Source organism: Parasteatoda tepidariorum, chromosome 4 (assembly GCF_982258835.1).
Source record: "Parasteatoda tepidariorum strain Cologne lab strain chromosome 4, Ptep-v5.0, whole genome shotgun sequence".
Classification (NCBI taxonomy): Eukaryota; Metazoa; Arthropoda; class Arachnida; order Araneae; family Theridiidae; genus Parasteatoda; species Parasteatoda tepidariorum.
Window position 1 is genome coordinate 97,259,724 of NC_141758.1, and position 17,504 is coordinate 97,277,227.

Consider the following 17,504-nt stretch of genomic DNA (forward strand, 5'->3'; position numbering starts at 1 on the left):
ACCAGTGAAGGATCACGTAAGCTTCACGCGCGTTTTAAAAAATCATATTAATTTCAAAATTCGTAATTTTAGTTAAATGACAGTGTCAACATATTTGTTACTAATTGCAAATTATGTAAAAAAACTGAGAGAACTTACATAATATTATTTTAAAGTTTTGGAGGTTCAAATAACAAGTAGTAAGAAGACCAAGTAAAGGAACAGCTCTTACCTGTGAATGAACACCCAGTAAAGGAACACGTAATTTTGGTTATTTTTTAATGCTTATAAATTTATAAGCCTTACAAATATTTAAAAACAAGCCTATTCTTGAAATTATAACATATAAATGCTTGGAAAATGCTAACTTTTTTTTGTAATCATGAATTGAAAATTAAAGTGTCAACATATTAGCACAAACTGTTCATTTACTGGGAAATCCATGCCAAGTAAAGGAGCATGCCTGTTCCCTCACTGGTTAGAAGTTGTTTTTCGTATTTTTAGCATACTTTTGATGCGGAACATCACTAAAGGTACAAGAAAATTAAAGTTTATCTTTTATTTTCATTGACTTAGAAAAAAACCCAGTAAAGGAACACTTGTTCCTTCACTGGTTTTTCATCGTTTGGAGATCCAGTGAATAAACACCCCCTTATCTCAGTACTTTATTATGCTATGATGCTGAAAAAAAATAAAATGTAACTTCAATAACTATATTTTGAATTCTCCTTTTCACAGTGAGAAAAATAAAACGATTGCATGCAATTAATTCCACTTCAAACATATAAATACAAACATTCACCTTATAATTTTTTCAAAGAAACAAGGTGTTGCAGAGATAATAAAAAATTCAAATTTTTTTTTCAGAGAAGTCTATTTGACCAGGTAATCCAAAACATTGGTAGATGACTTCCTATTGTTTGGCAGTAAGCTATTGTTACCAATCAATCTAAAGAAAAACTTTCAAATTTTTACTTTTTATCAATGTATATGAAATGTTCCTTCTCTGGGTAGTGTTCCTTCACTGGTTGGTTTACCCTATTAAAATGGAGTCACAAGCCAAAATAGGAAATTTTGACTTTCTAAGATTGCAAATCCTTCAATGGACCTCGCTTTTCCTGAAAATTCTTTTCAGTGACTCGAAATTTATAGGCATGTGGGTTGAAATTGTCAATGAAAATGATAATTTCTTTTATGATGATTGGAAATTTTTCATTCTTTACGCAAATTTGAACTGATCCGATTTTATTACCCGTAAATATCACCCATGGGCTGAAAACTACCTGCATATATGTGCGTAGAGCGGGAATTGCGTTGACAACGCATTTGTTACAAATCTGATATAAAACTGCAAAGAGGGAATTCATTTCATTACATTTAATCCTCCTACCGTGGTGATTTAAAAACAGTAATCTGACCACAAAAAGTGGGTTATTTAACGTTTTTGGAAAAACTCTGAAGAAGGTAAATTTTTTCGTTGATTGTTGTAGGTTTACGTCGCACTGGGCTATTGGCGACTGTCTGGGAAACATCCCTGAGGATGATCCGAAGACAGGCCATCGCAATTTCGATCCTCCGCAGAGGGGATGGCTCCCGTGCTTTGGAAGCCCGACCGTCTGCACGCGAAATCGAGCACTTTACGGTAGAACAGTTTGATGAGGACCGATACCGTGCACTCTTTGCACGCTGATCAAAGTGGTCACCCAACAGCACACTAACCGCAGCCAGAGATGCTTGACTTCGGTGCTCTGCTGGGAACCGCGTCTTCACGATCGGATTCACTGCGGAACCTTTCGTTGATTGCAATACACATTTTAGAAAGATAAAGCTTTAGAAAGATGCTTGTACCACACTTTGACAGACACAAAGACAAGTTAATGAAAACTTAACGACGATGCTTATACTTTTGCAAATTTTTCCTTTGTGAGATATAGGGAAGTGGAAAGGAATACAAGAATTTGTCGCTATTAACTCCTCCACGAGACACTTGTACAGACAATCCTGCAACATAAAGAAAGAACATATTTATAATCATTATTTGTCTTCTAGCATTAAAATTGTTTGCATTTATTTACAATAGTTAGTTAATAGTCGGAATAATCACGATGATTATACATGCAGAATGTTTTAATTCTTGAGGTGAATTTGTAGCTTTTGTATTTTTGCCCGATTACCTCCGGGCTGTTGCCAAAATAGTAGGGGGAGGGGGGCACATGTGAACAAATTTTTTTATTTCTTCATTTTTCAAAAAATATCATCAATTTCTCACAGTGAAGAAGTCCATATGTTTAAATATTCTTTTCTTTGCCTTATGGAATTTTTTGAGATTTTTCAATAAAATATTTCTTCACTTTATGATATTTTAGAAAAATGACTTCAATTGTTCACATGTGTCCCTATTGGGGGCACATGTGAACTTGCTAAAGGGCACATATGAGCAAGATTAAAAACACAAAGCAATCATCATATTTCAAAGAAAAAAATCCTTAATATAACAGATATAGATTCGCATTATACTGAAGGGGTTGTAGCTTGCTATGTGAATTTAAATTGTACAACAGTACTGTCAATAAGAAAATTTTTTTTCAGCTGTACAATAATTTTTCCGCTGTTGGGTTTTTCGCAACTTCATGTTCATTAGGAGTTATAATAGGCCTTTTTCTTTCTTCTCTAATACTCTGTCATGATTTTTTTCCCATTTTTTCTATCCTTTCATTTGTAGCTTTAGCAATTGTATCTTTCTCAGGTGTATCAGTTAATAAGCGTGATGCGCGATCAACCATTTAATAAAATTTTTTTTTAAAGAAAAAATTAATAAATTAATTATGGAAGATTAAATAATAATAACTCTAAATGCATGCATATTTTTTAAACTTATAATATTACGAGGATAATAATCTTAATACTATGTAGGGGCACATGTGAACTGTTCACATCTGCCCCAGATGTTTTGTTCACAAGTGCCCCATCATCCTTCTTAAACCTAAGCTAAAAAATAAAGAATTTTTAATTGAGCAAAAAAAAAAAAATAATAATTGTCATAAACCTACCTGAATGTTCATATAATGGTCTGCAATAGTTAATTTTAGTTTATTAGTTGATTTATACTATGCTTTCACTTGAAGAAGCGAGTGATTATAATATATTCATCACCAGCTGATACAAAGAAATTGTCAGAATAGAACAACAAAATGTCTCATTGTTCTGAAAGTTTCGCAGAGAGGTAGAACTAGTACTGCCATCAATCGAAAATTTTTCGAGATTTTTTATTTCAAATTACATTGGTAAAACATACCTTGTTCATATGTGCCCCTTGTTCACATGTGCCCCCCTCTCCCCTACTATGTTTTTTCTTGTTTTTAAATAAATGCCACGCTGGGCCTCTTGGCCGGTGCGTGTGCTAGATACTCTCTGTCCACCTCCGGCTGGGTAGGAGAGTGTCACGGTGACAAGTTAAAAATTTTTCCAGCAGACCCATATATGGGGGTGGGGGTGGGGGATCGGGGACCTAATTAACTTATCTACAACAGTTTCTTGTTATTATAAAGGATAACTAACAGTCGATATTGGTTTTAACTTAAACTTCCAAACTTCTAAGGCCTTAGTTTTCAACAATATTTATTATCTAATAATTTTGTGGTGGGAAGTGTTTCCAAACTAAACTCAGCGGAGCGACAGCCCATTGAGGGCCAAGGCCTACTGTGCCCATCTCAATTTTCTTGATCTTTGGGCTCTGGGGTGCAGGAGCAGATGTTCCGGTTAGGTGGTCAGTCGAACGCGAAACCCCCAGTGTTTAGTTCCCAAGCATGCTTGGTACTCATTTATCGAGCCACTGAAGGGAGGAAAGTCTGAGTCAACCTTGCCCGGCCCGAGGATCGAACCAGGGACCTGTGGCACGACAGCGCGAAGCGCTACCGCTCAGCCACCGGGCGTCGGGGAAGAGTTTCAGCCAAAATAAAAAAAAAATGATAGTTCAATCAATAGTCTAGTTGCCGATACGTACAATTGTTGTGAAAGATTTCTGAAAGTGATAAAAATAATTAATGAAGGAAGAATTTTTCAATAATTGAGTCACTTTTTTTCACGAACAAAGCTAGTCTAAATTCTCAAATTGTTGGCGTTGTAGTAAAGAAAAACACACTATTTTTTTTGTTTCAAATTCCTTACGAAAATAGTCCCATTTTCTCAATGATGTTAATTACATTATAATTAAGATGACACAAGTATTTTAAAGGACAAAAATCCGCTTTAATCATATGATGAAAAAAAAGATCTTCGTTCAATCACTATTTCATAGCTCTTAAATCATACGTTTGCTTGGAAAGATTATAGAAAATCACAGTAAAACAATTATTGACGATGAACAATTATTGATTTGAGAAAAACAGTACAAAGTCTTCCTTTAGTTTTAAATCACACGTATAAGTATACTGACTTTAAAGTTTGGGCCTGGTTCTTTGCCTTAACCGGATAAATATTTTAAAACATTTTTTTATGACCGTTTTGGATTTTTGTTAATCAAACTAACGGGAGTAGACTCAAAATGGGAAATAAGGTTTACTTTCTTTAGTCAGGAATGGGGACAAAAGTTTGTGCAATTAAAAGAATCTTGCAACAATGCAGAAACAAAAAAAAAAAAAAAAAAAAAAAGAAAAGAAAAAAAGAACAGTTCTTAGAACTGTATTTACTAATGTATTCGTCAAACGGGAGTTTACGTTGGTTTGTAAATGAACAGATTAATCCTTTTGTTTTGACTGAGTTAAATATTGAATTTAAGGCTGACATAAATACGAAAAAGAAAATTTTAAAAGTTCATAATAAACTGAACTTTTGATATTTTTAAGATTTTAAAGATTTTAAAATTAAAAAAACAAATATCGCGAATAATTTTTATAGTTTGTCTAAAGTAAGAACTCCCCTAGCCATTCGTCTGGACCAATGGCGGTGACTATGGTAAAGAGGTATAACTATTTCAAGTAGGGTCATTGTTTAGGACAGGTTCGGGTCGGTGAGAAAAAGGGAACCTTTTTCATTCGTCTATTGTGTTAGCCCTAGAGTTAATAGAAGCTACCCTCCCTGAAATGCGCTATTCTTCTTTCATAGCAGCACAGGGCTTCAGATTTTGTGACGGGGGAGTTCTAACAGTAGACAAATTATATATATATATATATATATATATATATATATATATATATATATATATATATATATATATATATATATATATATATATATATATATATATATATATATATATATATATATAAAATTTGTGGTGAAAGATTAACCTATGATAATATACCTGAAAATCAGAAGGACCTGTTCCATTTTTCTGCATCCGTAAAGATTCATAGTCCGTGCAATTGGTGTCATAGGGAGAAGGTAACAGGCTAGTTTGAATCTTTGAGAAAAACAAAAAGAAAAATATATAGGTAACAGCTGAAAACAACTGGTGAAAATGAAGCACTGTTATTTATAGAAGAAAACCACGAAAACCTCTCCCGATCGGACTTACGCCAAGGGCACTCTAACTCATGATCCGTTCACCACTGATGATTTTACGTCAGCAGTGTGGTTGGTGTGAGCTGGGTGCAGAATTCAAATACCAGCAAAGACTGAGATTCGAACCAAGTCACCTCTTTGGGAGGCGAGCGTTCTAAACCCTGAGCCACCATGGCTCAGTATTTCTTGTTTAAAATATTTTGGTAATTTACACAAAAAATATGATATACTAAATGATCTAACATCCTTTGGCTGAACGGCAAACTTATAACTTATACGGTTAACTTATACGATAAACTTATACGGTTAAATATTTTATGTGAAGCGGATGAATTAGCTGGCCTGGAGTGCTATCTGCTCTAGTTCTGAATTTGTTTTTGGTGATTACATTAGCTGAAAATGAATAAAATAAGCTGAATTAGGGTTTTCGATTTCAGAAAAAAAATCTAATATATATAATTCTCTTACGTGGCTCCCAAATTTTGGCTGTATTTCTTTTCCGCAGGTGGCAACGTTTGCTTTGTTTTGTTTACGTTACTATTTCTCTTACACGCGATAAAAAAAGCCTCATTACAACTCCCCGAATGGCAACGCTAGAAAATCGACCAATGATTGCCGCTAAAAATGTCACATGCCAAATCTAGCTGAGGTGGCTCAACATATAGCGCTTTTAAAAACGGAAACTGAAATAATCAGAGAGCAAAAGCTGCGACAATCTCATACTATCGAGCTAGGCAGAAGAGAGTAGTCTTTGTCGACAGATCTCTATTTTAGTATTTTGTCAAACGTGCTTTATTTCACGAATTTATACATTACGAATTATTATCACGAATTATATCACGAATTATACTATAGAACATTTCTAATAGATTTAACGAATTACATTTCATTTATTTGAATTCGAATTTATTTTAATGACTTAGTATTTACTAAAAAGATGTAATTTTTTCTTAAAAAAAGTTTTTATATGGTTTTGAATGGTTGTTTTGAATTCTTAGAATATTGTGCATTTGCAATGTACCTAAGTTAGTAGCCAGCGAAGCAAACCATATTCCTCAAATGCTTTATTGCGAAGCATACCATATTCCTCAAATGCTTTCCTCAAAATTATCCATTCCTCAAATGCTTTTGCTTTTAACTCCGTCAAACGCCACATCATTTCAAATCATGGGCTGCAGAAACTGTCTCAATTGATGTTTGTCGTCTGAATGGTTTTCATATCCTGCCTATGTACGTGTTTCACAAAATACATTTCCTTCTTCAGCATTCAATTTATATTAATATTAAAATCACCGCCATGCCAGTAGTTATGCGTCAATAATAAAAGAATATAAAAATACTTTAAATTTTTATCATGTAAATACATTAAAAATGCCTGCTAGTGAAAATAAAAAGAAAAACAGCAGTGGTCGCCATAGCAAGGCATGCAATGACGACGCATACGCACTGTTTACTACACTGGTCGACAAAATTAAGAGATGGAAGACATTTTCCCAAATATCTCAAAAAATACTGAATATAAATAAATGAAATTTGGCTTGGATATAGCTTATTCCATGATAATAAAGTATGCAAAACAAAAATGAAAGTGCCATTCACTGGCAAGACCTATTGCCAATAAATCCAATGTAGTCTGAACTTAAGAATAAAAGATGACAGTAAAAGTGAGGCTTTTACAGTGTGTGTTGCCTCTAGTATGGTGTATGGTCACCCCTGACGGACAGACAGCATGCACAGAGAGTATGCATGCTGTTAATAAGGGAGTTAAGGAGGACTTGTGGAAGAACCTCCCATTCTTCCCCCAGAGCAATTTTTAACTCCAGAATGGTTCTGGGGAGAGGTTGGCGCATCGCAATAGCTCTCCCAAGAGCATCTCAAGCATGTTCAATAGGATTCAGGTTAGGGGATTTGACTGGCCAATCCATTCGTTAAATATCCTCGCTTTCCAGATACTCATCAACCATGAGAGCCTTATGTGGTCGCGCATTGTCGTACATAAAAATGAACTCAGGGACAACAGCGCCCCTGAAAAGACGCACTAGGACCTCCTGCCTGTAACTCTGGGCATTCACGGGACCATTGTCAAACACATGGAGCGGTGTGCAGGTATCTTGCATGATCCCTGCCCAAACCATGAGTCCTCCACCAGCATAATGGTCCCTTTCGATAATGTTGCTGGAATGGTATCGGGTTCCACGTCAATAACCGTCCAGGAATAGCGTCATAGAAGAATGTAGCGTCATAGAAGAATGTAGCGTCATAGAAGAATGTAGCGTCATAGAAGAATGTAGCGTCATAGATATGTGCGAAAATGCCTTCCATCTCTAAATTTTGTCCACCAGTGTATTACTCTAGAATACAGTTGAAGACGCCATCAAACCCAAGACAAGACCCATTTTGCCAATGGGTAAAAAACTCTTTCAAATGTTGAAAACAGTTATCAAAGAAAAATAAACTCGTTGTTCTTGAATTTGGTAATTTAGTTTTGAATTGAAAAATTCATTAAGAAATATTGTTGCAATTTTTTTAAATAAATTTTTCCATTTCTTTTTTTATTGGGATTATACTTAAATAATTCCATAATTAAAAAGACTGTCAAAGAAATTGTGGTTTAACTATTTTATATAAAGAATTGTTACAAGTTTCCAAAATCCTTACTGATTTGGAAAACTTAAACTTGTGGCGTAACTACCACTACAAATATTAATTACCAAATGACTAGTATATAAGACATGTTAACTTGATTCTATCACGAGATACCTTTTGATAGATGAAAGTTGGCATCGTCTATAATTAAATCCCCTCATTGGTGACCACCGGAACGCGATAATAACTTGCCAATACGGATGGATGATCCACATTAAACAGTTGATTTGCTTAAAAAAAATATACTGCTCAAAGAAAGAAAAGAAAAAAATTCGGTGAAGTAAAAAAATTTTCCGGTCATTAAACAAAAAAATGAAGAAAAAAAATACTGAACAAAATGCTGTGAAGAAAAAAAAGCAAAAAATGAAGGAAAAAAAATAATGAGCGAAATGCTGTGAAGAAAAAACAAAAAAATGAAGGAAAAAAAATAATGAGCTAAATGCTGTGAATAAAAAACAAAAAAATAAAGGAAAAAAAATAATGAGCTAAATGCTGTGAAGAAAAAACAAAAAAATGAAGGAAAAAAAATAATGAGCTAAATGCTATGAGGAAAAAAAGTGAAGGAAAAAAATATTAATAAGGAAATGCTATGAACAAAACAATGAAGAAAAAAAATAGCGAAATGCTACAAATAAAAAAAAATGAAGAAAAAATATAAGTAGCAAAAATGATCTAAAAAAATAAACAGCATGAATTAACTAGTGGTATTAGTGGCCATTGAATTCTATCGCAGATAAAAGTCTGGAAGAGGAGTAATGTGGCGTAAATACCACTATAAATATTAATTATCAAATCACTAGTATATAAGACACGTTAACTTAAATCCATCTGGAGTTACCTTTTGATAGATAAAGGTTGGCATCGTCGATAATTAAATCCCTTCAAACTCTCGGAATCCCAGGGTTACCCTGAACATGATTTGGGAACCACTGATTTATGCAGTACTCAATCATACTAAACTTATCATCTAGAAGTAAAATACTGTACTCTACTTACCTCTTTCTTTATATTATATTCATACGTATTCCCACCATACACAATATCTCCTGAACTGATTGGATTTACTATCGTCTTGCGATCATGAACTGCTATAAAAAATCCTGGCTTCAAAAGCGTATTTTTATAGTTTGCAGCTTCTGTTAAAAGGACCATTTCTATCTCTAAATAAAGAATAAATGATAGCATAGACATTATCCAGAAATAACAGTTTTTCTTCAGCAAGTTTCAAAATAAGTTGCAAGGTTGGTCAAAAGATGGCTCTGCTTAGTGGGGAAAATTATTAGAGTATGTTAAAAAGAATAATCCCAAGAAACTAAAGCTGGGAGATATTACTTGACTAAAAATTTTCTTCGGCTTCAAAAATATTCGGAGGAAAACAAAAGTCGGCACGTTTCAAGTGTTCAAAAATAGGCGCCCAAACTCAAGACTTGCCAGATGTGAATGAGAAGAAGCAAAAGTGATTTGAAGTATAAAAAGTTAAGTTTTGAAAGAAAAAGGGAAAATAAAGAAGAGTTAAGAAATTGGGAAAACCGTAGTAATTGAGGGAGAAGCAAAAATAAAGATTAAAAAAAAAACAAAACAAGACAAACCACTGTTGCCGATAGGCTCGAATCGAGGTGGAGAAGAGGTGGTGATGAACTGATGCCGTTAACGAGGGAATAAGCATTACCAAGAATGAAGCAAGATTCCAAGGCATCAAGATGAGCTGATGTGACTCGGGTGGAAATAGTTTTGGCACTATCAAAATTGAATTTATGCCCAAGATTTAAACTATATGCAGCAATTGATGATTAATCCTCTTCTTGATAAAGAACACCACTATCCTGTTCCTAATGTTTAAATTTTGAAGTGCGTCTGGTTTGTCCGTGGCAGCCAAGGCAGCACTGGCTAGGCACGTACTAAATGCCCCAGCCATTTTGAATACTGAAAAGATATTTATGAAACTGACATTTAATTTCTTTTAACAGGCTTAAAAATGACTCTGAAACTAAAACGGGAGAGTATATTAGCTATTTTGTAACAAATAGGATCATTCCTGACTTAGAGACTACCGAGTATGGTTGTTTTAAGACCGGTCTAGGAACTACGACGATGAGGCGATTTGGACGCTGGGGTTAACGCATGTCTACCCCGATGATGAGAGACGACTTCGGGGAAGGTCTGGTTCCTGCACCCAGCAAAGATAGATGACGTAAAGACTACTGTGTACTAGGAACTTCATATCTTCGTGCTTGATGAGATCTAATCAGATGCTCTTGGAAGTATCGAACGTTTGGAAGAACAACTTAAAGTTTCTCGTGACAGCCTATGACTGAAGAAACTTTTTGAGATCCAATCTGTATCGGAAGTTACTTTTGTCCGAAAGCGGGCTACCAGCGGTTCAAAGCCTCAACGCTACCAAGTTGAACATTAGTAGTCGTAAACCTAAAAATTGCTGTGCAACGACGGTTATGAAATAAAATAAAACTTAAAGGATTAGATGAAGGGTGTTTGGGCTATAGAAGGATTAAATAAACTGTTATTAGCAAACGAGCCGAGGAAGTTAAGTTCGTAGTTTTAAGAACAAAAGTTAGGGCAAAGGTAAAGTGCGAGGAAGGCGAAAGTATAAAATGTAGAAGATTTCTTCTCATTCTGGAAGAGAAAGACTTGATAATTGATACCTATTCTTGGGAGCTTGAAACATATCAACTTTTAATATCCATCTGCTTATTTTTGTAACCAATGAAGTTTTTTCAATCAAGTAATGTTTTTGAAACAATCAGCATTTCTAACAACATAAACTGAGACAAATCTAACAAACAATCATACAAGCACTTCAGTTGGAATAATCTGACATGAGCTTTATTTTATATTTTTTTCCTCCAGCAGTGCCATCTGTTGATCAACTTTGATATAAATTCCTGTGTTTTCTAAGCAAGAACGCTGCAGCAATCGATCACTTAGATTTAAGACATTTACAATACGATTAATCCTATTCGAAGAATCGATAATTGGCCCTTCGCACCAACATATCAAGATAATCGTTATTTTTCAACGATCGAACAAGAATATAAGAAACCAGGGCTAAAGAGAATAGAAGGGCTGGTTCACTCCTTTGAAGTATCTCTCGCCGCGCCGATCCTCCGACGTCACTCTAGTGACGTCACTTTGGCGCAAAGCTCGCACTTTTACTTCAAGAATGGAGCGTTTGGCCTTACTAGCTCTAACTAATATCGGATCATTTCTTTTTGCGAGATATTCTAAGACATGTGTTATTTTCTATAATGACTTTCCTCAGTTTTTGCAGTGAATTTACAAGAATTTAAAACTATTATCGAAATGCCAGTTTGCGCGATTGCAACTTGCAAAAATACTGATACAAAAACAAAAGAAAAAAGTATAATTTTTCGAGTGTTCCCTAAAGTAAATGAACAACTATGTAAAGAATGGATTCCGAAATGACACAGTTAATATAAAACAGCAATACGTTTATTCTGTCGTAAAGAACTTTTATAAAAATTCATTATCTAAATAGAAACCACCTCGTTTTTTCATAAAGAAAGGCAGGTGAAAAGAATTAAAAAATGGATAAAGTCAAAGAAAATTAAAATGTAAATAAAAAGTATAAATAAAATATATAGTATATAGTTGAAATTCTCCTAATTTCATAACATATTTTTTAATGTAGTTATTCTAAATATTTATGATTTTTTTTAAAAATTATATTCTCTTCAATTTAAATATCCATAAATTATATCATCGTAAATTTAAATGTCTATGAACAATTGTAAAATTTCTAATGTCATTATGAACTTAAATTATTATTTTGTTTCAGTAATTAGCGTTTAAGATCGATGTTTCCTAATGATTAAGTAAAACAAATTGCTATTAACGACATATTTTAAAATCAGGGATTCTAAATTTAACTTAACTTATCGTTATAAAAGAATATGTAGATAAAAAAAGTGTCGATATATGCCTTCATTTTTCTTAATTGTTAAAGTTAAAACTGAACTTTTTAAAATAAAGTATTTATCGTGTCATTTTCACCAACTAGCAAAACATTTTTATAAGTTTAAAATGGTATTTGTTTTAATATAATAACCAAGAAAGTTTTTTTAAAACTATGTTTATGAACGGAAATAATGTGTTAATTACGTAAAGTTTGAAGGCTAATAACCAAAAAAAGCATATCTTATTTTTACAAAGAGAAAGATGCAAAGTTATCATAATATCTTTGCTTGCGATCTCCGAGATCTGTGGACACAGTGACGTCATGAGGAGGGAAATCGTAGCTTCTGCTCTAAGAGCGGAGAGAACAAGCCCTTCTATTCTCTTTAGCCCTGATAAGAAACAGCATGATTTTCGCTTTCTGTTTTTCTTTTCCTGACTCTGACCATCGATGCTTGAAGATAAATATGTTTATTTTCAATCCAGCTACTGATTCTCCCGTTGAGGTCAACTGGTGTCAAATATCCCATAAGGGACTTTTAGCTTTGACCACTTGTTTTTCAGTTTTTTTTACTGTTGTAACAACTAAATGAATACAAAAGTATAGTTTTTTTTTGTTTTGTCTTTTGCAAAAAAATATTTTTAAAATTGTTTGTGATGTTACAGAATTCAGCATACGTATGAAATGAATAAATTAGATGCGCCAGTTTTGAAGAGCAATCCCTTTAGTGCGGAGTATTTTTTTAAAATAATTTTGTAATTGTCGTGGAACAGCCGACCCAATTGTTTTGGGTTTACGACTTCTAATGTTCAACTTCGTTGCCTTGTAATCATGAACCCAATCCAGAAGACAAGGAAACTCATGAATCAAGTTTTGCGAGCAATTTCGCTTTCATGGAGGACTTTTTTAGAAGGAACTAACCCACATTTGCGTTACATGGAGAGGAAAACCATGAAGACCAACCATGACTAGCCTGACGGCAAGGGGACTCTAACCCTTGATCCATCCAACACTGTGGTCGGTGCAAGCTGGATGCGGAATTCGAACCCGGTTCACCTCAATGGAAGGTGAATGCTCCATTCCCTCTCCCACAGGGTATTGGAATATCTGCTACTGAACACTAGAGCCCAAGGTCAAGAAAACTTTGCTCTCTATGGGTTGCTTTGCTCTCTATGGGTTGCTTTGCTCTCTATGGGTTGCTTTGCTCTCTATGGGTTGCATTGTTCTCTATGGGTCGCTACGTAACCCAGTTTAGTTTAGGTAACAACTATCACAAATCTAATAAAAAATTTTTTTTAAATGTTTTAACACTTGATTTTAGATTTCTGAAATTTATACTTACTGGATGATTTAAGTAAATATTTTCCTGGAGCATTTGGATTTCTAACAGCAGAATTAAAAGTGTAGCAGCTAGTTGGACTCCTATCAGTTATTCCATGAGTAAATGTTCCAAATGGTCTTTTTTCCGGTTTAAAGAAGCTAAGTGGAAACAAATAAATCTGTTACCAACCAGAAGCCGATTCAAAAAGCCAAAACCGTGCAATTTTTTCACAACGTGATGAGACATGATCTATGGAATATAAGTCTAATTTTAAAATTAATGACGGTTGTCATAAAATCCACATCTAAGGGTCGAAAGGGTTATCTCCCGGTTTCAAAAAGCTAAATAAAAACAAGTAGATCTGCTACCAACTAATAGTTAACCAATAAGATATTCAATTTAGCAAACCATTTGCAATTTTACAAACGTGATTTTTAAAATCTTTTTAAAATGAAAGAGCTTGAAAAATTACACTGGAAAATGTCAATTAAATTGCATTCAAACAAGTTCATTATTTTTAAAACGCCTTTTAAATTGGTCGCTGACGCATATTACTTGTGACGTTACTGTACATAAAACATTTTAGCAATCGCTTATTATAGTCGGTCTATGGAAGGAATTCCCCTCACCATTCGTATGAAACTGTGACGGTTACTATGGGTACGAGGTACAACTATTCTAAGCTGGGGTGTTGGGTCAATATTTATTAGGTTTTGGTTTGGGTCGCCGAGAGAAAGAGAATAGGGAGAGAGAAAGGAGCTCCTCTCTTTAAAATGAGCTGCGTCTTGTTTCCATAGCCGCAGACATCATTAGACTTTGTGTCAAGGGTAGTTCTTTCCATCGACAAATTATATAAGTGTTATTTACACCTACCTTGATTGTTGTCGATACATAATTAATTGTAAATTTAGCGAAGGAAGAACCTCAAAAACCTTCAGCATCGTAGTTATAAATATTGCACAGTGCCCTATTGTTCCACGATCAAAACTCATGAGAAAATATTTTTTTACTGTGTAGGGTGTTTGAAAAGTATGGTGTACAGCAATGGAGAGAGAAAGTAGTATTTAGCTAGGCAAAAACTTTTTATTTTATTAGTTGTTTTTTGTTACTTTGTTAGAACGTAATCTCTAGACCATTTAATACAAGCATACGATTGACTGAATAGAAGATTTTAGTTCTGGAAAGTAATTCTAATATAATCAGTTTCAGTTTAATGCTGGCCAGATGGTGCCTGGCTGCGGGTTCGAATACCGCTCAAGGCATGGATGTTTCTCTCTGTTTGTTGTTCCCCATTGCTTGACGTGTGAATGTGGCCCACCCTATAAACGGGTATCTGTGACAGTGCGGAGTGGGTAAAGTTGCTCGCCTCCGTGACTTAGGTTCACAGGTGCCCACTGGGTAGCGTTAAATGAATACTCACGGCATCTTCCCAGGCAAAGAACGTAAAAGTTCAGTGCCTGTCATTAGAAAAGAAAAGTTTCAGTTTAATGTTACAGGCAGCAAAATTTTCAATTTCTTCTCCACTCTAGCCTCTTTATAATTAGTAAAATTAGTTAATTTTCGTCTGTTTCTCAACAGTTAATGATAACGGCAACTTCCGTTCGATTGTCAATAAATTAGAATCTGGCATTTGCAGGCATTCTATAGAATGCCTAGGCGTTGTATATAATGCCAGAAGTTTTTTGGGCAAGGTATGAAATATGAGAAGTATTACATACTTTCCCTATGCATTGCATACAACACTAGGCAACCACAGTGAAGAGGTTATGTATATGGAACACAGTATATGTTACTTACTCGCATATCTTTCTTTCGTTTCCAATGATTTCGAAGCACGAATAAAACATACTTTCAGTGTGAGCGAAAGTTTCAGCTGCTTTCCAGATCTCTTCAGTTTCCAGCATTTTTTCGAATTCAGGAGAAAGACATGACTATTAGGAAATAAAAGTTAAAATGCATTATATTCGAAATTTCATCATTATTCAGTTACAATAAAGTAATGAATTATTTCCGAGTTTTTATCTCCTAAACGTATTATACAGTAAAAATTTCAGAATAATTAAAGGTATACCTAAATGTGAAGTTTTCGAGAGAAAAAAAAGTATTCTTTTTTTTCCCTCGTGATTTCATGAATATTTTTCTTGAAGTAAACGCCAGAAGTCTGCTTAGAAGACATTAGTGTCCGCTAACACACCTTTCACAATTCTTTTTATCTAAAAACTGGATGGGTTAGGATTCATTTAATTTCGAACCGGGATATTAATATAATGTTTTTCTCTGAAAAATGGAGACTTTGACTTCGATAATTAACGCTGTCAAGTAAAAATACCACAGTGACATCAATTCTATGTTACTATTTTGCATCAAACTGAATTATATGATTAATTATATCACTTATCTACAAAAGCTATTTCGAAAAATGGAGTCGTTGTCAAATAAAAACATCACAGTGACATTAAATCTAAGTAACTATTTAACGTCAAATTGAATTATATGAGCAATGATATCACTAAGAAGCAAAAGCCTTTTTGAAAAATGAAACCGTTCACGTCCAGAATTTTCGCTGCCAAATAAAAACATCGCAGTGACATTTCTAAGTTACTATTTAAAGTCAAATTGAATTATATGATCAATGATATCACTAAGAAGCAAAAGCCTTTTTGAAAAATGAAACCGTTCACGTCCACAATTTTCGCTGCCAAATAAAAACATCGCAGTGACATTTCTAAGTTACTATTTAACGTCAAATTGAATTATATGATCAATGATATCACTAAGAAGCAAAAGCCTTTTTGAAAAATGAAACCGTTCACGTCCATAATTTTCGCTGCCAAATAAAAACATCGCAGTGACATTTCTAAGTTACTATTTAACGTCAAATTGAATTATATGATCAATGATATCCCTAAGAAGCAAAAGCCTTTTCTTAAAGTCTTCGTGATGCATAATTAAGGAAACTTACCACTTTATATTTCTTAAAAGATTCCTCACATAGTTTGGGATATTCTTTACATCCAACGTTTGCTTCCTTAACGTAGCCAGAGGAGCTGTCATTCAACTTGCATACTTCACTGTTCCGATGCCTTTAAAACATAGAAATAGTAAAATAAAGCTCCTCAAGTCAAAGTTCTTGATGGTACCATCAATATATTTTGATGGTTTGTGTTGTTTTCAGTGTGATTCGTGATGGTCCAACATCATTTGATGGTCACCATCATCCAACATTTTTCATTATGCGTTCATGGTTTTGATATGTCAACAAACTTCCATCATTACGTGATGGAAAATACTACATTAATACTAATATGGTTTACCAACTAAGGAAGTTTGATTCTCATGAACCATCCATGATCCGTGGTGGTTCATGATGGTTCCAACCATACATTTCCAAGATGGTTTGATGGGAATTCTTGTTGGTTCTTAAGAATATACCATCAAAACAATTTGATTTTGTTAAGTTGGACCATCATAAATCAGTCCGAATTCTTACATTGGGATGATGGTTGTTCATGATCATTCCAACATTTGATTTCTAAAAAATGATGGAAATTTCTGATGGTTTAACATGAACAAACCATCAAAACCAGTTGCTATTCTTATGTTGGGCCATCATAAATCAGTCCGAATTTCTATATTGAGGTGATGTTCACTTATGTTGGCTACTATCAAAAATATAATGGTCCATGATGGAATTATTAATGGCTACCATCAAGATTATGTTGGTCCATCAATGAAAAACTATCAAAAATTTTAACTTGGGTTGTGATTTTGAAGTAGTTTAGTTTCGACAAACTAATTAAATTTTTAAAATCTAACTATTGTTCATCTAGATAATGCAAAAACTAGCATGTGAAGCAAAAGTAATTTTAAAAAAAATTAAAATAGACAGACAGCCGTTTCAGAGCAATTAATAGTACCAAAACAATTCTTCTAGAGAACATATTTTCGTTTTATTTTATAGAAATACTTGATTTGGTCGGGTGTAATGATTTCAAATCTAAAATTAGTTTTGCTATTTCAAATCTAAAATTAGTTTTGCTATTTCAAATCTAAAATTAGTTGTCTATTTCATATCGAAATGTACAATTTAACCTCTTAAAAGTAGCATATATTTCAGAAAAATAG

The 17,504-nt window shown here is 33.9% G+C and overlaps 1 protein-coding gene across 1 annotated transcript in view; it reads right to left on the reverse strand.

Annotated features, from left to right (window-relative positions):
- LOC107452262 (uncharacterized) overlaps window positions 1-17,504 on the reverse strand; it is a 72,344-nt gene that overhangs the window by 47,416 nt on the left and 7,424 nt on the right. The window contains exons 3-8 of the mRNA XM_087161770.1: window positions 16,342-16,462; window positions 15,177-15,310; window positions 13,401-13,537; window positions 9,124-9,287; window positions 5,282-5,380; window positions 1,884-1,980 (exon numbers count right to left, since the gene is read on the reverse strand). Coding sequence (XP_087017896.1) covers window positions 1,884-1,980; window positions 5,282-5,380; window positions 9,124-9,287; window positions 13,401-13,537; window positions 15,177-15,310; window positions 16,342-16,462 — 752 coding nt within the window. The remainder of the gene's footprint in view (window positions 1-1,883; window positions 1,981-5,281; window positions 5,381-9,123; window positions 9,288-13,400; window positions 13,538-15,176; window positions 15,311-16,341; window positions 16,463-17,504) is intronic.